General features: G+C 40.7%; 4 protein-coding genes across 9 annotated transcripts; 3 read left to right on the forward strand and 1 right to left on the reverse strand.

The window, feature by feature from the left end:
- The first annotated feature begins 784 nt into the window (after positions 1 to 784).
- Positions 785 to 8,773, forward strand: LOC131263002 (putative uncharacterized protein DDB_G0271606). 5 transcript variants are annotated; one of them, XM_058265120.1, is made up of 9 exons: positions 785 to 799; positions 2,038 to 2,982; positions 3,102 to 3,312; positions 3,497 to 3,598; positions 5,287 to 5,391; positions 5,484 to 5,718; positions 5,849 to 6,796; positions 6,887 to 7,021; positions 8,193 to 8,773. In XM_058265120.1, the coding sequence occupies exons 2-9, from the start codon at positions 2,177 to 2,179 to the stop codon at positions 8,330 to 8,332; spliced, it is 2,682 nt and encodes an 893-aa protein (XP_058121103.1). In that variant the 5' UTR covers positions 785 to 799; positions 2,038 to 2,176; the 3' UTR covers positions 8,333 to 8,773. The 5 variants fall into 5 exon arrangements, with proteins under 5 accessions (XP_058121103.1, XP_058121105.1, XP_058121102.1 ...); XM_058265122.1 differs by lacking the exon at positions 785 to 799 and adding an exon at positions 1,155 to 1,235; XM_058265119.1 differs by lacking the exon at positions 785 to 799 and adding an exon at positions 1,313 to 1,414.
- Positions 8,774 to 12,828: 4,055 nt separating this feature from the next.
- On the forward strand, positions 12,829 to 13,357 carry LOC131264652 (uncharacterized). The gene is made up of 2 exons (XM_058266921.1): positions 12,829 to 12,930; positions 13,003 to 13,357. The coding sequence occupies exons 1-2, from the start codon at positions 12,829 to 12,831 to the stop codon at positions 13,225 to 13,227; spliced, it is 327 nt and encodes a 108-aa protein (XP_058122904.1). The 3' UTR covers positions 13,228 to 13,357.
- Positions 13,358 to 13,416: 59 nt separating this feature from the next.
- Positions 13,417 to 14,331, reverse strand: LOC131262449 (NADH dehydrogenase [ubiquinone] 1 alpha subcomplex subunit 5). Its single transcript, XM_058264453.1, has 4 exons — positions 14,242 to 14,331; positions 14,127 to 14,171; positions 13,809 to 13,970; positions 13,417 to 13,734 (listed from the first exon to the last, which is right to left on the reverse strand). The coding sequence occupies exons 2-4, from the start codon at positions 14,145 to 14,147 to the stop codon at positions 13,546 to 13,548; spliced, it is 372 nt and encodes a 123-aa protein (XP_058120436.1). The 5' UTR covers positions 14,148 to 14,171; positions 14,242 to 14,331; the 3' UTR covers positions 13,417 to 13,545.
- A 255-nt stretch (positions 14,332 to 14,586) lies between these two features.
- LOC131262752 (F-box only protein 33) lies at positions 14,587 to 17,491 on the forward strand. Of its 2 annotated transcripts, XM_058264822.1 has the most exons (9): positions 14,587 to 14,653; positions 15,234 to 15,447; positions 15,541 to 15,696; positions 15,769 to 15,903; positions 15,978 to 16,089; positions 16,185 to 16,577; positions 16,674 to 16,751; positions 16,820 to 17,053; positions 17,119 to 17,491. In XM_058264822.1, the coding sequence occupies exons 2-9, from the start codon at positions 15,314 to 15,316 to the stop codon at positions 17,257 to 17,259; spliced, it is 1,383 nt and encodes a 460-aa protein (XP_058120805.1). In that variant the 5' UTR covers positions 14,587 to 14,653; positions 15,234 to 15,313; the 3' UTR covers positions 17,260 to 17,491. The 2 variants fall into 2 exon arrangements, with proteins under 2 accessions (XP_058120805.1, XP_058120804.1); XM_058264821.1 differs by lacking the exon at positions 14,587 to 14,653 and having other exon boundaries at positions 14,667 to 15,447.
- Positions 17,492 to 21,901: the final 4,410 nt, after the last annotated feature.

Raw genomic sequence — 21,901 nt, forward strand, 5'->3', positions numbered from 1 at the left:
TGTTGGATTTTAGCTATTCGATTCAAACACTGGATGGAATGGATGTGAAATGTTTAGCATTAGTTTTAGCCCCTTTTATGTGTTGATTTGAAAACATAGGGCGAACATGATCGAGACCGGAGCCTCATTTGAGATTTAACAACATTTTTTGTATATGCTATTAACTCGACCCGCATATACTTCTTATCCATTCACTTTGATAGTTTGAAAAGTTAACTTAAATACTGTGTTATCGATCTTCGCTGAGTGTTAAGGGTTGAAAATAACGCAAATAACGTGCTTAAAAATGCCAAGATGGCAAGAACGATGATTGTTAGAAGATTGTCAAATTGGCTAAAGGTTCGTTCTGCAAACTTATCGTTTGACAGGTGGGTCTATTGTAATCCATTCGGTAGATGAGCAGAAAAAAATCTTGGAAACCGATCAAGGCAAAACAATTCAGCTATGTACAAAAAACAAACCGTTTATTTAAATAAAACAGCAATAAAGTACACAATAAACAGAAGAAAAAAAAATGCATTAAATTTAAAAATGAAAAACCTGACAGCCACGAAAAATTACAAGTTATCAAATATAAACGGAAGGCCCCATGAGTTATGATCCTTTGAAATAACGTCCACATTACTCCACTTTCCTCAAATCAATGATTTAAAAACGTTAAATTTAACGTACATATAACTTTTTCGCATTTTTATCAACAAAATCAAGATGGCCGGAACTGAAATGATCCAACCTCTCGAATCAGTTGGTGTTGCTTCGTTCAGGAAACCTTGGTGTAAAGTGAAAATAGTTGAACCTGGTAAGTTTGTTTCGCTTCCAGTTTTAGAAGTGATAAGTGTAAAAGTGTATTTCTCTGCAATATTGGAGCAATTATCGGTTTCGAAAAGAAGCTAAAAGTGTGCTTCTTAGCGTTCGTTGCAGGAAGGGTTAGGAATTTGGAGAAACAGATTAACTGTTTAACTTTTCTACTTGCTAGTCTGTTTCGTTCTCCGTCCCCTCCGTTTTTTTTGTACAAGAATACCTTTCGCATTGGATGGATAAGCCAGCGTGTGAGAAGTGTACATCGTCTCGCGTGTGCATCTTTTACCGTATTAAATTGCAGCGTCTGCCAGGTGTTTATGACCGCACGACATAGTGCTGCATATTTTGTGCCGCTGTTCCTGCCTTAGTTGCAGCCCGCGGAAGGTGCGGATGCTGCTGTCCGTGTGCTTTAATGACGGCACGCCACCATTAAAGTGAGGAAGACACCGATAGTTCCGATATCTAGAGCGCACGGTTCGCGGTGTGAAAAGTTGACAGCCGAAAAGTATCATGGCGTAGCAAACAGTGAGAGACTAAAAAAAAAGTCGTTCAAGATGAACGGCAACGTTGTGAACTGCTTTTCGGGCGCCCGTCGTGCGTTGTTGGCGTAATCGTATGTTTACAACTTTATTCCGATTGTTGATCGAGGGATGAAATTTCCTTCTACTTTGTGAAAATAGCGACCAATTCTGTTGCTGCCTTCGATTATCCCCGTGAATTCCTTTCTGCCCTTTTGTGGTGTTCCTCGATTTGGTGTCTAAGAAGAAAAAAACGGTATCGGTGGCACAACGGGTGTGCGACGGATGACGAAAATAGTGACTATGTAATTGCACGCGAGTGCTCCCATTTCCCGTCTTCCGCACGGAAAACCATATTCGAAAGCTGTGATTAGTTGGCAAAACGACCGTGTGCGATGTAAGAAGCTGATGGAGCCATGACGGCCGGGGAGAGGGTGAAAGAGATGTTCTCGGATTTCTATAGCGACACGCCGATGTTGATTGCTGATACAACGCTGTACAACGTCGCGACGACGGAAGCAGATTGTGCGTACATACGTGTGTGTGTGTGTGTGTTTGTGTGGGAAAAAGGGAACGATAGCGCGAAAGAAGTTTTTTTTTCTTAGAATAATAATACTACAAAGAATACGATCCCAAATTCCTAAGCGATCTTTCAATCGAACGTCAAATCAATGGTTGCTTGTATAATAGAATGTAATTTATGTTTTCTTCTTATCAGGAAGGTGTGCGACGAGACGGCGGGACACACGTCGTAAACTGGGAGAGGTTTAGAAATAAGAAAATAGTGCAAGAGAAAAAGTGTTGTGTAAAACTGTAAGCATTAAAGAGAATCGAATTAAGACATCGACAGAAGAACGATGGAGCGAATGGACGTGGACGATTCGGCGGTTGTGGACCTAAGTCTCGGTTCCGGTCGCTCGTCGCTAACGATCACCCCGTCCACGGCGCGCGATTTGCGGGCGCTAGCGAAAAACTCTGGTCTCACCATCACGCCTGCCCTGCCTCCGCTCGGTGCACCGTCATCCGGTTCGAGCAGTCTAAATAGCAGTTCCTCCGGTGTCGCTGGAGGAGTTGTCATCGATGGCGGTAATGGAACTCGGGGAATGGAAGGTGGCAGTGGAGCCGGCGGCGGTGGTGGTGGTTGCGGTGGCGGTGGTGGTGGTAGAAGTACCTCACCACTTCCGGGTCGGCGTGTTTTGCGACCCCGCACAGAAGTGAAGTCTTACGCGGAAGTTCCGGACATCGTGTTACTGCCGGCGAAAGTGAACGGACGATCGCAGAACGGCGGTGGAGGGGGTGCTAACAGCATCTCCGGCGGCCTTTCCGAATCCGAGGACGAGGAAATGCCACCGATTTATCCGATTAAGGAGCTGACACCCGCGGAAATTTGTGAACGCGAGCGCGGTCTCCGGAAGTTGCGCGAGGAGCTGCGCAGCGAGGAAACAAAGTTAGTGCTACTGAAGAAGCTTAAGCAGTCGCAGCAGGTGATGATGAAGGAGAACCTTATCGTGACGCCGAGCAACGTCAACCTAGCGACCAACCCGCTGGCATCGATTCCTGCCGCCCTGACGAAGGGTTCACTGAGCGTCACGCCGACCAATGCCGTGCCACTGCCTGCGCACTCGAAGTCTTCGTCCAACAAGCCCATCTCTAATCCTGTAAAGTAAGTTCAGTATCCAATGGCAACCGCGGCATCGTACTAAAAAGCTCGCACTGACTACTCAGCAAACCCCCAAACTATCAACCAAACTTTTAAATTTCTCTAATCCTATTTTCTTGCAGTAATCGAGGCTCACCGTTAAACATTACACCGGTTCCGAAGGGCGCCGGCTCCCAAAGACCATCGTTGCCGGGCGGAGCAACACTGACACCTAGTAGCCCCGGACAGCGCTTACCGATTGGCTTATCTCGGGCCGGGTCAAATCTCACTATTACGCCGTCGGTGACGATCACACCAACTAATGCGCCCACCGCGGCCATGAAGCAGCGAAATGTGAGTCGACCGGGAATGTAAAGTTGATTTGGTCCAATTGATTTTTCCCATGCGTAAATAATTCCTATAGAAAGAGAAAGCGACCATCATCAGTCGAGACCATCTTCACCACAATCTAATCATGCCAATGAATGAAGATTTTTTATTAAACCTTGCATTCTTTCCCAATCCCCCCTTTTCACAGGTGCAAAATTTTTCGCAGCTAAGTAGCTCAGTATCAATTACGCCAGCTCCACCGATACCGGCACAAATAAGTTGTACCACCGTCGAACCGGTTTCACTGAAGGTGAGTATTATCATATGAATTTAGGTGCAAAGGACCAAACAATATTCCCCATGCAAAGTGAACAAATCATTTACAAACACGGTAGGACATCGATAATCCCAGGTCAATTTAACACGGCAGGTGGATAATCCGAGTGCTGTAAAATGACAAACTGCACCTTTTGAACTTTTTTATTGAATGTTATGAATGAAAAAAAAAAGTTTTTTGAGCAAATTTCAGATATCAAATTCGAATCTTTTTGTGACAATATTTTTTTTATCTTGGATTGCAAACAAGTTTATCCTCAACGAATTGTTTAAATTTTTATTCTTGGTCAAGTATTGACTTTACAAATTAAAATGTTTTTTTTTGTCCGTGGAACTATTCGATTATCCTACGAACGCCCTTGTCCCGAACAAATTTCAACGTTGAAGTATATGTCGTTACAAACAATTTTGCACAGCCTACATTACTTATGAAGCTTTTACTTTATGTTCAAATCACTACTAAAGTTAGTACTTGGGATTCCAACCCACGCCGTTGAGGTGGTGAGCCCCGGCGCTCATGGACCGATTTTTCTAACCGGCGCTACCGCTCGGCTGTCGCGGACCCCGCGGTTCGTCAACAATTATAGTTCGCAATTCAAATCATCATTTTTGTGGCGATATTTTTCTTGAGACTCTAGAGAAACTATTGCAGCTAAAATCTATTCATGTTCAAATAGTGTAAGGGTAGACATTTTTACTTTTTTCATCTTCCATGGTAATTTGGGAGTAACTGTAGAATCAAACAAAATATTTCGGTTTGTTTGCAAAAAAATATAACCAAAAGAGATTTCCGTTTGGTTACCAAATGTTCAATTTTATCACAACAACATTACCATAATAGTTCACAACATTTGACCATGAGTGATTATTTAAGATACTTATTATCTGTGTAATATTAAAAATTATAGAACATTTTACGACCTTTTAGTGCGATCTATCCGGTGATCTATCGCGAATACGATCATCGGAGCTTTTGGGATAACAAGATCATGTCGAAAGTCTTAAGAAGGTGACCGACTCTTTTAAGACGATGGGGGCACGCTAGGCACGATGGTCGCACCTTTCAGTACGTGTGCCGCACCTTTTAGCGGTAATCGCTTTTCTAAGTCATGTATGTTTAATTTCATGATTTGAATGTTCCGTTATGTATCAGTATTTTCGAATATTTTTTTACTTGGATTCCTCTCCGCTCTACTCCTCAATCGGATTGAGGAATGGCGAGGACGGAGGAGAAACAACATCACATGTCCGCCGTGTACAACCGCATTCTTCAGTCATGATAAATCTTTTTACTGGAAAAATATTTCCGGTGATTAATTTTTCTTAGGACAATTTTTATGACTAAGTTACAAACTTCAAAAAACATGATTTTATTTAACACTATTTTTACTTATTTGCGAAGTTCGCTGAAACAAATAGCTAAGTGAGAGCTGATACACTTGATAAAAGGTCAAATGACTGTATAGCGTTTATTTTAACGATAATTATTATTTCGAATCCATACGAACTTGATTCACCATTGTTATTTATGAGGTTTAGCAGATAGCCTATGTTTATTACTAACATTTTATAATTGTTCCTTTTTACTCGTTTTTTTCTCATCATCATCACTAATTTTGTTTGTTCTCTTGTTTGCTCATTATTTGCAATAACAATTTTTAGCGTGACCGGGAACAATCGATCCGAGAGGATCCGCAGAGCCAAGCGCAACGGCAAGCCTCGGCAAAACTGGCCCTCCGCAAGCAGCTAGAGAAAACACTTCTTCAGGTGAGTAGTGGATCTAAGCTAAAATCTCCAACATTTAATACGTTTCTGACACTTGACTCTTTCTCTTTTCACCTCTCTCCTTGATGCTACAGATTCCGCCCCCGAAACCGCCACCACCAGAGATGCACTTCGTGCCGAATCCGAGCAATATCGAATTCGTCTACCTGCTGGGTCTCGAGCACGTGGTTGACTATCTGACGAAGGATAAGAAACCAAATCCACCGCAGCAACCGTACCGCTGCGCGCAGTGCAAAATCGATTTTACGCCCGTCTGGAAATGGGAAAAACAGGGTAAAAGAGGAAATCCCACTTTTCAGAACAGTCCAGGTTTTGTGTTGTTTCCTTTTACTTCTGCTCCTGTGGAGTGTTTTCATTAACGCCGCACAGTTAGCGCGCGAAGTTGTAGCTAACTAACCCGTTCCCGTTTGTCTCTTCTCTTCCCCGTCTCCGTTTCTAGTTGGTAAGGAGCCGAAGGTTATTTGCGAGCAGTGCGTGACTAGCAACGTGAAAAAAGCGCTCAAGGCGGAACACACGAATCGCCTAAAGACGGCCTTTGTGAAGGCCCTCCAGCAGGAGCAGGAGATAGAAGCGCGGTTGGCCGCACAGAGCAGTCCATCGCCGGTAGAGATCCATCCAACTCCATCGGGGACACCCGGTCTTCGCGATCAGCGCGATTTGCTTGAACAGCAGCAGGTGCAGGCTCAACAGGCCGCCCTCCAGCAGCTGCAGCAGCAGCAACAACAGCAACAGCAGGCGGCCGCAGCGGCAGCAGCAGCCGCGGCAGCTGCCCAGCAAGAGCGTCAAGAACGAGCCGAGCGTCAACAGCGCCAAAAAGAGCAACAGGAACAGCTACGCCAGCAGCAGGCACAACTGCAGCAGCTTCAGCAACAACAGCTTCAGCAGCAGCAGCAGCTCCAGCAACAGCAATTACAGCAGCAAGCTCAGCAGCTGCAGCAGCTGCAACAGTTACAGGAGCAGCAGCAACAACATCAACATCAGCATCAGCATCAGCACCAACACCAGCATCAACATCAACATCAGCATCAGCAGCAACAGCAGAGCCGCCATCATCATCTACATCAGCTGCACGCGGCCCATCTGCAGTCGCAGGTCGCTCCTTCGAAGTCGAAAACCCCCACACCGACCCCTCGGCCGACGCCGACGCCACCGAACCAGCACCAGACTCCACCCCCTGCGTCCAGTTCGCGCTCCAGCCGACACAGTGCAACCGCGAACGCAACCGCCGAAGCGGCCGCTGCCCAGCTCAGTGCGTTGGCCAACCTTGGCGGTCTCGGGCAACTCGGGGCACTGGGTAACTTTGGTAGCCTGGGCAATCTGGCGAATTTAAGCAACTCGACGGCGGCCGCAGCGGCCGTCTCAGCGCTCCATCAACAGCTCTTTAGAGGTTCGTTCGTTATTACCGTCCAGTATATCGATTTTCGATATTGTCGGCAAAATTTTAACACTTTTCCCATTTCAATCTATTATTACGCAGGACTTCAGCAAAACCTGCAGGCCGGTAACCTGAACAATTTGAACAATCTGAACAATTTGAACAACCTGCAGGCTCAAATGATGCAGTTCTCACCACTCCTGTACTCGTACCAGCTCGCGATGGCCCAGGCAGCGGGTAAGATCAGCATCAGTTTGTCTTAATGTATTATTGTTGTTCGAATGTTATGAAACTATGCCCAATCTCATCCCAAACTGATCAATCATTATGAGTCGACTATGTCCACCACAATAAAAAAAACCCTGATTTACTGTATGGCGGTGGAATACAACAGCCAACTTTCCAGCATCTATGCAGCTACCTGCGTCGTAAACAAGCAATAATTTCATTTCACTTTGTCAAAAGCTTTTAGTGTTTGAGCATCGAAATATTGCGATGAAATTGATTAATTTTTCCCCAAAACTATAGTTTTAAATGTTCTATATTTTCATTGACCAGGGAATACAAACTACAACATACTTTTTGTCACGCAATTAGTTTTGTCACGCAAAATCCTAACCCCGCGCGCGACAGTAATACTCACATCGTGTGCAAGTTGTATTTCTTTTTAAACGAGAAAAGACACATTCATGGTAAAAAATAAAAACGTTTTTTAAGTGAATATTTTCGTATTCCAGTCAAGTATATTTTGTACAAGATTTGTTACGAACGTAAAAAACGCAATATATCTATGTAGAAGATATTGTTTACTTATCGCGGCACGTCAAGGCATTCTCAAACCTGTGTTGGGGTAAGAGGTGGGACTCATCATCTTAACTAATCATTCTATAAAAAAAACATCTCACAAAATAGTATTGCTCCTTAAAACGTGCAATTGAATCTTTCTATAGACAAACTTCATGAATCTGCTCTACCAATACCCTTCTTTGATCGCTCGCTTGCAGGCCTCTTATGTTTCTGTAGCTAAGGACGCTAACAAAAATCCATATGTTTTGTATTTAATTTTCTAGTCATTTGCTAATAAAAAAAAAAAATTTTCGTTTTTCCATACTTTACACCTCTAATGTACGATCAACTCGAAAAAAGACTGCACTGACTTTGTAAAGTAGTTTCGATTTAGTTTTGTTTTGAAAATGTAATAATTCAGCTAACAGTTTCCAATGTCGAAATAAAAAATTAAATTAAAGAAGCTTTGTTTTGATCGAAAATATTGGAATTAAAATGTATCTTGTTTATTCAAATCATCATACATTATTGTTCCATCGTATTTTTATCCAGTAGATTGTGGGAGTGTACTATTAAGCACTTTTATTGTTATTTCATTTTCATTCTCTTTGCTTTTTTACAGCGTCTCTTTCGGCAGCTGGCAAAGGTTCATCGATTGCTGACATGCAGCGGGCGATGGAGCTGCAGCGACAGTATCAGGAGATGCTCTCGCAATCCGGGCCCGGTCCGAGTAATAGTCGGCAGAACAACTGGAAGTCCTAAAATCATCCCGATCCCCGAACCCACCTAACGCGGTATATATAAAAAAACTATACAACAAATTGGTGAACCAGAAAAGATTCACATCGAGTAGTCCTTGAAATCACGTCGGCACGTCAAGGCATTCCCGGCAGCAGCAGACCTACGGGAACAATCGAAATCTACAACCCAGCAACCTTTAAACAACATCAATATAATCCGGTCCGGCTGAAATGACGGATTTGGCGAGATGATCGTTCTCCGAAGATCCTCTTCTTCGTAACGATCAAACTCCAAGTGCTGTCGGTTTAATAGAAACAACCTAATTTCTATCAGAGGAAGAAGGAATTACGTCCTTCGGCGATGGCGACTTCAGACGACAGACTGACAGGCTATAATATGCTAAGTGTGCGTTGATAAAAGTGAGTGCTGTTTTAGTGATAAACAATTATTTTTACCTTCTCATTTCTCTACCCTTATTTTCCCGACAAGAAAACAAAATCCATATTGTTCACCTTTTTTAACAATGAAATGCGGATTATAAAAGCCACACATAATGTAGACGGCTAGACTGCGAACGATTAATTAATCGATTCCCACAGTGGAATATTCCGCGATAGTACGCACTAGAGACTAGTTTTATTAGGAGATTTGTGAGTGTGATTAAAGTATCTTTTTTCTGTTGTTTATGCACACACACACACACACTGGTGCTTTAAATTGTGAGGCACTGAATGTTTCGTTTTTTAGTTTTGCCCTATGATAATATTGTTGCTTTGATCACGGTTTTCTCTTGTAATCTGTTAAACACATATTTTTACTTTACTGTTTCCACACCGCTATTAGGACGATTATTAGGCACGATTTTTCAATTTGCTTGCATATAGGACTTAAGACACACGCGTTTGCAGTTGGATAAATCGCACGCGTTTGCAACAACACTATTGAAGGGAAGGAAAAGGGAGAATATCATAATGAAGAAAACGAATATTAGTTATTACATTGAATCAAAATAACTCATATATGTTTTATCACGTATGGTGTCACTGATTTTGGATGCGATTAAGGGAACGTTTTTTTGTTTTAAGTTTATTGAAATTTAACGATGCCGGAAATTGGCGGACATTTCGTTTCCTGCCATGCAGCACATTTCACGAGATGCTCAAACTAGGTTTGCTCGTTTGAATGAGCTTGGTGGTTTTATTGGATAATGATAAGCAACCGACCTGCTCATACTAACACTTCAAGCGTAACTGACTTTGCTAGTAACCATGAATAGAATTTTTCGTTTTTTTCATATGCAAACAATTCGCTATTAGAAGAAAGTTAAGAGTAAAAAGGTACCCCATGCAATGAAATTTCATAGCCTAGCTAGCTATAACTGAACATAGAATTATTAAAGCATGCGCCCTAAACAAGCTAGCCACACAAACACACATCTTGATCACAGAGAGCTTTTAAACCAGTTTTTTTTAATTTACAACATTTTTGTTGAACGGACGAAACTGGGATAATTTCTTAAACTGAACCCAAGAATGTTTTTCTTTGTTTTGTTTTTACTAATGAACACGTTATTGGTAATTTGCCAAACTGCAAAACAAACGTGAAGTATGGAATAGTTTATCGTATTGCCATTGTGCGACTATTTTGATTATATACAAAATAATATAAATGGCCACGAAATGGACCTTTTCTTCTAACTTGTGCTGTCAGACTCTCGACAGACGGAATGTGTAATGGAATATTGTTCTTTTTTATGTACATTTACGTCTACAGTTTCAGAAACAACAAATAATTTACAGTTGTTTTGTTGCTTTTTTTTGACTAAAATGTGGATTGACCTGGATGAAGTTGAAAAGGAGTCGATTTGATTCCGTTATCATCAGTGAAGCTACTTCATGCTGCGAGCGTGTAATTTATTTATTCAATGCAAGCATAATGCACACGTACTACATAGAAATCAAACAGACTTAAAAAATACTATAAACATACCATTAAACAATATTCACAATTCACTTCACATTTCCTGTACGGAGTGTACGACACAGGTGATTCCGGTTCCCTGTTTTTGGCTAGGACCTATTAAAATGAATAACGAATTGATTCTTGACAAAATAAAAAAGAAGATATTAAGAAAAATCAATTGAAATGCTAATTTGTTTGCCATGTAAAAATTGCAACATTAATGAGTGAAACTGTTTTTTTGATTATTTTGATATTGTTTCTGCTTTCCTACTAATTTATGCATACCGGCCACCTGTGCACAACCAAACTCTTTAATGGTCATATTCAAAACGGAACAACAATTTTCTTGCCATGATGGGCAAATGTAGCGTATTTTTTCACTGCATACTCTACTCTACCGAACAAGTGATAAATGGCGATAATTGCAGAACAAAGGTTAGCCGCACTATTATCTTCTGCCGAGTAGTAGTTGCATAAAAAACGGCGCTTAAAACTAACCATCAGCAAAAAGCGCAACTTCTAGCAAGTGTTTAAAAAATCTAGTATAATCTGCTTCTTGTTAAAGAAGAGGTTGTCTTTAAGCAGATTTAATTGGGCGTCCGAGAAAAGAATCAAAAGTAAACAAAAAGATGATGAACCGCAACGGTGTTTCTGTATATAGAATACAATTGTTTCGTTTTTATTTGAGGTTTTTTTCTGTTTTGTTTTTCTCTCCAACGTTCCGTAATTCGTTCTGTACATTCGTGCGACTTTTTCCAAAACTTTTCAATTTTCTGCATTGACAAACTCTTTCCACCGGAAACGAATACAAATTTGTGGGCCCCAACACACATTTAGGCTATAAGATTTAGAATAAATTTACTGAACGTTAAACAAACCAGGCTCACCAGAGCCGAACAGGAAAACTTTTACAACAGGATCGAAGGGGTATTGCAGCAAAGTTATAATTGATTTGCAAAGAAATTGTTTTTCTTTTTCATTTTTACAAGTGAGTTTCAACCAGAATTGAATGTGAAAACGATGAAACGCACGACAACGTGTAATTTAAGCGAGCGGAAAAATATAATAAAACAAATAAGACATATTTTAGGCGATTAACAAAAGAAGGATAAAGATTAATTTGTAAAAGCGTGAGTCTAAAAAACACTAGGAACGGTTAAGGTTTAGGAAAGAAAGGAAACGTGCGGTAGAGTCACGAACAACACAAAGAAATTCTAAGTAATATTTTTTAAGTCTAGGCTAAACTGAAGTTGTTCGTGAAAATAGTTGATGTGTGGTGATGCTGTGTTCGCACTATAGATAGAGGGACACCCCTATGTCCTTTCGTTCTGCTGCGTGGTTGTATTATTATAAATCTTAATTGTTTTATCGACCCGATATATACTTCTGGCCAACGGACATAGAATCATGGAACCATATTAATGGAAGAAATGCTAGGCAAAAACAAGGAAGTGCACGAAAAAGAAGAAAACATCGTGGAAATTAGTTTACCCTTTCTGAATATGAACGCAGCAGTACCCAATAATATACGATGGGAAACGTATGAAGAATCGTTTGTAAAGAAGCCCCATCAAATAAATTTGCGAAAAATGGCAGTAGTTTCCAATATAAATTTATCGTCTTCTAAACAATAAAGTAGCAATTCATCTTTCTTTTTTTATCAATTGGTATCTTTACATGGAAACATGGAAAATTGATCGCAAACAGGAACAAAGGAAAATTAGTGCTTATATGGGGGCTCTTTGGTTACAACAACTTTTCTACCATTGCTCAATGCTCAATGCAATTAATTGCTACGATTTCGAGGGTCCCTAACTCATTTTTTTTTTAATGAAATATATACGTTTTAAGGGTAAAAACAACCTGTGCACGGAACACTGCGCAAGTACATGTCGAAGGAACAAACCTACACGAACCTATTACTTCCATCGCTATTATTATATTATCAATACTGTGCGATAATGATATAAAATAATGAAAAATATCGAAAACAATAAATGCGATTTCATTTCTTTTAAAGAAAAGAAATTGATTTTCAGCAAAGAATTTGTTTTCTGCTCGTGTGAACTGTAAATACAAAGGAAAAGTGTTTAAAAAGGGTTGATTTTCCAACGGAAAGAAAATCAATATGTTGGATGAGACTTTTGTACCCTTTCTAAGAAAAGAAACCGTTCTATTAATTGTTGAGCACCAGAATTTATTAACTCAATCGTGGACAATATTGTTTAATAGGCCAGTTTTTATAAATTAATTTTTCATGGACATGATAAGCTGTTCAATTCAGTGCAACAATTTCAATTCATCTGACACACATGCTTTATGATGTAGTCATTCTATAACTGATAAGTTCACCAATCGTAATTCGCGGTTGTGCTGCAGGAGCTCTGTTTTCATTACAACGCAGCCTCCAAGTGATCCGTCGTTATCAGTGAGGAATTGTAAAACAACTGTTCTCGGATTTGTACGCAATTCATTAGTAAAAAAAAAGTGCGCTGTGTCGACGAAGCAAACATATTATTTCTTGTGGGAAGCTTGACAAATCAATTTTGTACGAAATGAAGTTGGTGTGGCTTCTGTACGGTGTTTTCGTGATTTGTGTGCCATTCCTGTGCGCGAAACCGTTGCAGGATGGTCAACTTTGGAAGCAAAACATATGGGTATGTGCATATAATCTTAGCGATCCCCTTTGCATATGGAACGGTTCTACATGATCTTTGTTGTGCATACAGGAGCGTCATCGTATTAAGAGACAATTTTCACTGAACCTCGGTGCAACACATGAGGATGGCTACGGGACGGATGTGAACGCGGAAGCAATTGCCAGTTTGTGGAAGAGCACGAGCGGTAACACGAAGCTAGACGGCTCGGCAACCTATACGCAGCACTTTGGTGGCATGGCTGGAGATGGTAAACCGCGCATTAGTGGGTTATTATCCTTTTCTCATAACTATTGAATTATCTTTTTCCCGGCTGGGCGGCACCCATCTCCGTGCGAAGGACATGACTACAGGCTTAAGTTGAAGGTAGTTTTCACACGATAGTCGCGAATCAAGCATACCTTTGGGTTAAACGAAATAAACAACTAGCTACTCAAACGACGTCGTCTGAACGTAATTTTTCCACGATAAAGGAACAACGAGTCGTCCGTGGTGTTCCTTAAATGCGCATCGTTGATGTGCGACATTTTATTTACATACGAGCCTTGTACATTTCATTGCCTACGAGTGTTATGAGCGGAAGGAAAGATTGCCACACAGCGTCCGGCGATCGTTTCACTTCAACTCCGGCAGATTCGCTGGTGGCCAGGCCCACTGACTAGCTGGCGCTTGCTTGACCAACGGCTCCCATGGTTTCCAACCGAGCATTTTACGAGCCAGCGTCAGTTCGTTCTCTGCCTGGACGATCAGCTCCTCTACCTGGCCGCAGTTTATCTTTTGCTCAATTTCCCGCACATTCGGCGTCTAGGGAAAAACATACGCAATAATATTGATTAAACGGAAAGTTTTCGTTGAACTATCGATAGGCTAACATTTACCGTGGAAACAATCTTAGCACGCTCAGACACAATTTGCTCGGTGTATCGTCGATATGCGGCATCCTGCGGCATCTTGCCGACGGCTCGAAGAATCTTGTTGTAAAGGGCAGTCAGCGTGTGGTGGGGATTTTTAGCCACATGCATTCCAGTCAAGCCAGTTGCCTGCAAGATAAAAAGATTATTTGAGTTATTCGAACCGTATTGTTGTCTCAAAACAAACTAGCACAAATCGATGCGACTCGGTATGACATAACCAGTGGATTTGTTGGACCGGATTGTTTGCCGTGAGCCATTTTGCAATTGCATTCCTTACTGTACCTGCTTGATAATGCCAGCCATGGTGCTTCTTGATAGATGTCGTTTCTGTAAGAAAAATGGAAACTTTATGGTATAAAAAGAACTTTTTTCTAAACTACCAAAACAGCATACGAACCAGCAAGTGAATATTTTTGTGAATTCTGAAGTTATGACAGCAAATTTATTGCAGTATGCTCTAACAACCTTGATCCGCAAATTAGAAATAATGTCTATCTAGGAGACCAGGTACAGTCATATGATTTCTTTGCGAAAAGGAAAAAGTATCATATTGTAACATGACTTCCGTTCTCACAAATTTAAGTCATTTCTCCGGCAACGTTGCTTGGCTTTTTTCTTATTCGAATAAAGTAAACAAATCGAAAAACATTGAATGGCTTGAACATTTACCTTTAGAAATCTTGCTTTATTTTCGCTGAGCTCTCATTGCTATATATACCTTGAGGCAAAACAGAAGAGAAAAGGAAAATTGCAAAAACAATGACAGAGGCACATCGAAAATAAACGACAATTTTCTTCATATCATTCTGGTTGGTACATCTTGCGAGGGCGCTGTGAAAAGTTATAAAAAAGCACTTTGTTTGTCGAGTGGGGTGGAGAGTGTTCGTGAAGTGAAAAAATCTAAGTTACTTCCGCTAGAGTAGGGGTGCTTTGGATTTACTGATATTACGAAAACAACAGCTGTGAAAAACAAACGCAACAAACAGCCCATCGAATAGAAAAGTTGTATCTATGCTCGCGGAGAAAAAAGTATTTGAGGGCTGACGGGGAAATCAAAAGTCACTGCTTTTTCCAATGCTGCCCGACGCAAGTGATGAAATTGTAGAAAGTGTTACCGTGTTTATTCTGTCAATAACAACCAGCCATTCGATTTTCCCCCGAACACCCTTGCTGGCTCAGGCAGTTCACTTGCACACAAAGCCAACAGGAAACCAAGGCAAAAGTCAAACGAGTGCATCAGGAGAATTGCGTCGCATTATTACGTGCGGAGGTGATTAGGGGATTCGTGGCGTAGGAGGCAAAGATAAAACTAGCGATAAACGACCCGGAAAATAGCGGAGCCACGCATAAAAATTTTGCAATATTTTCTCCTCCCGATCGTGGCCAAAGGAAACTGACGGAAACCGTCGCCTTGGTCGACGTCGTTGGATCTGGGCGGCGAGGAGAAAGTTTCTGCTGGTGCTGCCGTGATGAGTAGTAAGCCAAACTGGGGCCAGCTGCCAACCCTTGTGTTAACAAATGTTTTTCAACATTTGAACCATCGGGACCGATTGAATGCTTCGAGAGTTTGTTGGCATTGGCGTTCCGTGCTCTTTCAACCCAGGTATGCATTGGCAATTGCAGAACATGGAGCAACTAATATCTTGTGTAACCCACAGTCCATACTGATGCTATTTATTTTTTGATTTTTGTTTAGATTCTTCAAGCGTATCCAGTTTGATGTTGCTAGAGAGCACAACAAGAAGGTTAGCTTCTATTTGCAAAAGCTGGTCCATATCGTGAGTGAAGTGAAGATTACTTTCGATTCGAGCAACCTTTACGATGTCGAGCTGACTGCAGAAATTCTTTTCAAGTATGAGTTGGAGTTGCATATTTTGATCGAAGCTAGCCGTTCTACGTGTGGTGCTCTGCAATTTCTTTTCAGGCTAAGTAAAAGCTCACGCCTTCTTAGTTTAACGATCTACCCGAAGAATGCAACGTGGGTGACGCCGGGCATCTCCATGAGAAGGCAGCTGAGGGCAACTGCCTATTCTGAGGAAGAATGGAATTACATTCTTAAGTAAGTGTTGCTCCGGACCGCGTGCATTTAGAAATCGTAAAAGTTTGCTGAAATTGTATTCTGTTTATCTAAAGGCTATTCGTTCAACCCGTAAAAGCTTTGCTAACTAGAACGAATCCACCCCTTCGGGTGCTGGATTTGGGATGTTCGGAAAGTCTAGCAGTACACGCGTCGGAATTTCTGACGGTAAGTGAGTTGTAGTTGATGTAGTTCCATCAATACTTCATTTAATTTCATTGTAACACTACTCTGTCGGTTATTTGCTGTGCTCGTCTTTCCAGTGCACCGCCAAACCACAACATTTGGAACGACTATGCTTTGCCACAGTGAAGCAGGATCCAGGACACTATCCGCTCGGGTTGATCGAACCGAGTTTGTTCGAAAAGTGTACCATGTTGCGTGTGTTGACCCTCGACTATGATGTCATGTGCGACGACATGCTGCAAACGTTGCAGCTGCTTCCGTTGCGCCAGCTGATTGTGCACGTACACGGCATCGACGAGGATCACTGTGGGCTGTCCGAGGAAGCGTGGGCAAGTTTTCGATCTAAAAATCCATCCACAGAACTGCACCTGACGCTGGTGTGCGCTTACGAAGCGGTCGATATACTGCACACCCACATCTTACGTCCGTCGATGCCGCTGACGCATCTGAAGGTTTTGTTCTGTGAAAGAGTACGTGGATTAATGCTTCAAAATTATTTAATATGCCTGTTTTAAATCGATCGTTTTTGATCATTCTGCACACATAATTTATATGCCATCTTTCAGATCAACTGCGATGCGCTAGAATATCTATCCCGCCACTACAAGGACACACTTCGAAGTATGGTCTGGATCGATTCAATGGTATGAAATCAAGCAGCAAGGTCCCGAATTTACATGCAAATATTGACACACCTTGTTGCATACCGTAGCGTATCGAAGAATATCGTAACATAATGGAACTGGTGCTGCGCACAGAACAGGACCCGCTGGTGATGATGGCTTGGCGCTGCAAAAAACTGCAAGAAATCATTATCCACGGTTACGTACTCGATTCGCACAACCTTGTGGGCGTGTCTCGCTTACGCGGCCGGGAGCTTAAATGTCTGGAAGTGTCGCGTATCGATCTGTCGATTCCGTCTGTAATGATGGCCCCCTTCATCGAGGTATGGGCCACCATGTTTATCACTTTGGAATGTAAGTAAAATAATAAATTATATCATTTTTCCAGGAAATCAGTGCTCAGCTTGGTAAGAGGTGGTCCCCGTTGGATGCAAAAACGCTCCCGGCAGTGCTCGGATTTTATCCTGTAGCGGAAGAGCTGCGTGATAGATATATATTAAATTATATTCGCAAAGATATCATGCAATAGATGCAAAACCGGAAGGGGAGCGAAAGTGAAAGTTAATAGGGGACACGTTTATAGGACACGGCTACATCGGGTTACACTGAAACACCAGCCTTGTACGCGCATGTACGCCCTGTGTGCCTCTCGGCGACCTCAGGGGCTGGAGTTCCCGAGCATGTTTTTATGTTATTTTTTATATTTTATTTATTGTTTTCCTCAAAAACTATTGAGATGCTTATTCGCTTGGTCTTTAAAACTAGATGGAAAAATTATAGTAAATAGGTTCTATATCTATACATACATACCGATATTTCCGGCAATATGTGTGCACATAATAATCGGTTTAAGCTTGTATGTGATCCCAACAAGTCACTGGCACAAGTCGGCCAAGGGGTATGATAGAGTGAAAGAAGAGATTACACAAATAACGCATGTTTATGCTCCCCGTTAACTGTGCGCCAACTTAACCACCGACCCGAGGAGAGACTCGTTTTGAAGGCAATGAAAGGAATTTCTCCACGAGCATGAACACCCGAAAGGCATGAGGATGGTCTGACAAAAATATCTGTGATGATTGTGAAATTGAGACAAAATAGTGAAACACAGCTTATCTCCGTTTGCTCAAGCAAATCAAATATCGAGATAACACATCAAAAAGTACTCACCAACATATAGTGAGTAATGAGAGCTTTAGAATCACCTACCACCAGAACGGAAATCGTCGCTTTTTATTTATTCGTCACCTGCAACTGAAACAGTGACAGTTTGTTGAAGTTAAAGAGGATTTTTCTAAAAGAAACCACTGTTTAATTTCGTTTTATGTTGTACAAAATTATCTATTATCCAGTGGCGTCTCGTGAGAAAATGAGATGGTTGTGCACCTTCAAAAAAAGTAATACCTTCTTACGTAAACCATATAACGTGGTTTATTAGAACCAGAACGACACGACACACCAAGACGAATTTGGTCAGGATGTTAAGTGAAAGAATAGTTTGAGGAACCGTGAATGGTCTATTTAGTTCTGCAATCTTTAATTGCTACTAAATGGATCTACATGAAAAACTAGTTTAATAGCTCATCTACCATGTCCTGCTCAATGTTGATGTATAAATTGACTGGTAATTTCACGCTAAATAGAACAATTGCATGAAAAATCTTTCTAATGAAACTGTGTGCACCAGCAGTATTGCCCAGTCCAGCGTGCCTGCTTAGACATTTTTTAATTAGTTTAAAATTGTTGGCCATATTTGCGTGTTTGTTTCTTCGATTTTATTCCAAAGTTTTATTTTCTTCCGAATTTACTTCACGAACGTCAATATCTACTCGATAAATATATCCGCGGTTAGTCAATGCCTGAGAATCAACTTCTTATTTGGCAAGTTAGACTCCCTTCGGGTCCGGCCTGGGTACAATGTAATGTGCACAGGAAAGGCACCTATACATCGACAATTTCACATGGACGCATTCGACACATTCACGAGAGAACTAATGTGTACATATACGATTTGCTGGTGCACTCGCTGAAGTGCCCGCCCATAAACAAAACTTTTTGACTTTCCAACTGGGTTTTTATTCTTGCTAATAAGAAAACTAACGCTTCTTCACCGAATGTGAAGACCGAATGAACCACATGAGAATGTGGTTAGGAAAACTGTTCTCATTTGATTAAAGATGCACGTCTGTAGCAGCGGTGCACCAGCAGAAGTCCCCAGCGCAGCATTGTAAAGCGTTAAGTAGATTTTGAACGCAACTGTTGCAGATGGAAATTACAATACCATAATTAAACAATTAATTTTGTGGTTCATTTTAAAAATTCATGACTGTGCAGTGCACAGGTTACTCAGGTGGACGAGACGCCACTGCTATTATCATTTAAACATTCTTTCTCTCTTGGAATTGTTATATATTTTTTTATCACATAAGCAAACATCTAATATTCAAAAACCCCAGAAGTATAAACACATGAAACATTTGTTCATTTCTTACAAAAACAATTAATCGAGTTATGAACAATTCAGGAAAAATAAACATCATGTGTCGTTTGGTAAATGGAGAGGAATAAGGGGAAAACACAAAGATCATGATCCTGTGTGCATATCGAACAGCAATGTGCAAAGTATTAAAGAGCATAACGTATTTGGGGAGCCACTTCCTCCCGAAAATAAGGGTCATTAATACCTGAGATACGTGTACCGCTTCATGCTAAAAGGCATATTATTCACTCCATATGAGATGGCTTATAGGAAAGATAAATTCCCAAAAGAAACGTAACGAACACAACACGCAACCAATCTGTGATGCTATTTACTACTTTTTGTTAATAAATTCAAGGAAAGCATATTTGTTTATTCAGGAAAACCATGTTAAGCAGTATTTAAGTTCTGTTGGAATAGTGAACATTCATACTATTTTGTTATCAGAGTTTTTTCTTTAGTAAATTCTCATCACGAACATTCACGATTCATTTAAGACTTTCAAGTAAGAGAATTAGAGAACATCGCATAAAGGTGTCAGCAAACAAATAAGCGTTTGATTGACGTTGTATTGTCCAAATACGGAAAAAATAATATCAGAACGTTAGGTTTCCGTTGATAAGGTGTGCCTCGAAAAAACAATTTCTTTCGATTCGCGAGGTGAAACACGACGGACTCTAGTCATCACGCTACAGATTGGACACCTCAGGAAATAGGAACCGTTGCCGTGAAAAAGTTATTTTTACACCGTCCCACATTATAGAAAGAAACGAGCGGAAAATTTGCACAACGAACTAGGAACGCAAAGAGCATCGTTGACTAGCAAGGTATGTTCATGGAAGCAACAGCACGGCAAATGTCGAGGAAAACAAATCTAGCACAAGATCAGCAACACCATAGCCGTCCCTTTTTAACAACTGAAAACCCAATAATTAATATTATAAAAGCGAAAAATTACTAAGAACGAAATACCCATTCGCTAGACAGTTTTATGTCAAACGCACAAGGAATGCGAAAGAACAACGTGATGGCATGGCAGAAAATAACAGAAATAAGAAAATAAAAATTACATACAATCGTTGTTACTCAAAAAGTGAACATAATGACTGCGAGGGAAAAACTGGAAGTATATTTCATGAAGGGAACAAATCTACAACATTGCGTGCCTATTACAAAAGCTAAAACAAATGCAACTAGTGAAGTAACAATTTATTAAAAGAGTCAAGCGAACGAGAGAAATAATCATGGAACCGTATCGGAAACAGGGACGGTGTAGCTGTTCAACAACCTAATAGTTAGCTAAAGGCGCTGTTGTTCCGCATGATCTGAATAACTTGCGTGCCACTTATAAACCAGCCATAACAATCGAATAGCAGACGAATCTTCGAATAGTTGTCATAGGACGGCGTGATTTATTACGATGAAAGCTTAACGAATCCATACATTCGTACCAATCGTGTAGAAAATGATAAAACAAAATGCTACGCAACAAACAATTCCTTAACATAAACAAAATAAACCTACTACTGTGATACTATCAAACTGTGGAACGAAATCGAAATCAACAAGAAAAGTTTGAAACACAATAATTCCAACAAAAACAGACAGATCGGGAATGTTATTTTATCCAATGCAATATCAAGAAGCCATGAAGGTTGAAATAATACAATGTAGAGAGCATGCGAAAGAGATTTGATGCAATGAAGTGAACGACATGAAGCGAATAGTTGAAATAATGAAGCGAACAGTTATAATGACGAAAAAAGTAGAACATCAATATTCTGATCAATGAGCGCTACAAAAGCGCTGGAATGCTACTCAATTCTAATCAGCCAATTTTATCTATGAAACGAATGAGATGCGTGGAATTTGTCAGACCTCAGAGTGTGCACTACCTAATGTGACCATCTTGCAAAAACGTGCATCAATTGTAGTAAGAGTGAAAATATGCCCAACACATGAATACCATAGAGCCGAATGTGTTATGTTTCGTAGATAACTTTTATTTTCTTATCGGGTGGAATGGATCTGACAGATTGAGGAGATCAAATAGGTCAAGGACGGTATTCAAAGTACCACCTGAGAATACTTTATAGGATCAGTTTCACATAAAGTTGTGGCAGTTAAGTTTCGGCATTTCATTTGTAGTATTATAAAATTGTTATTGATTGCATTAACAACAAAACAAAAGTATCTTAACCTACTTTTGGCTGTTAGTAACTAATGCTGGAAGGTACACCAAAATTTCTTCAGGCAATTTGATGCACCCTGAAGCACCTGCTCAAGTAGTGCACAGAATATTATCAATCAATCAAATGCGAGTTTAGTTGTTCTTATTTTGCTATTACACCGAGCGATAGTTTTGGATCATAAATGCCTATTTTTGAAGTGCTAATTTTATCCGCACCTGACTATTTTCACGCATTCTTATCCAAAAAATGGCAAAAGTACATACTTGATGTCGTTTTGCAATGGTAAAATAAGCAACCAACGCAAAAGCGAGACGTTTGGTGGAAGTTTGTATAAAGGGGAATGGTATATAAAATAGGCTAAAACAATGAAACACCAACTAAAGATTGACGCCAATAAGTACTAAAGCAACGAAGGGAAAACATGAAAAGACGAGAAGAGTTGCTTTTTAGGTAGTATGTTACCATGTGCCACAAACGAAGAACAAAACCTTAAACTACCA

This window comes from Anopheles coustani, chromosome 2 (genome assembly GCF_943734705.1).
Source record: "Anopheles coustani chromosome 2, idAnoCousDA_361_x.2, whole genome shotgun sequence".
Taxonomy (NCBI): domain Eukaryota; kingdom Metazoa; phylum Arthropoda; class Insecta; order Diptera; family Culicidae; genus Anopheles; species Anopheles coustani.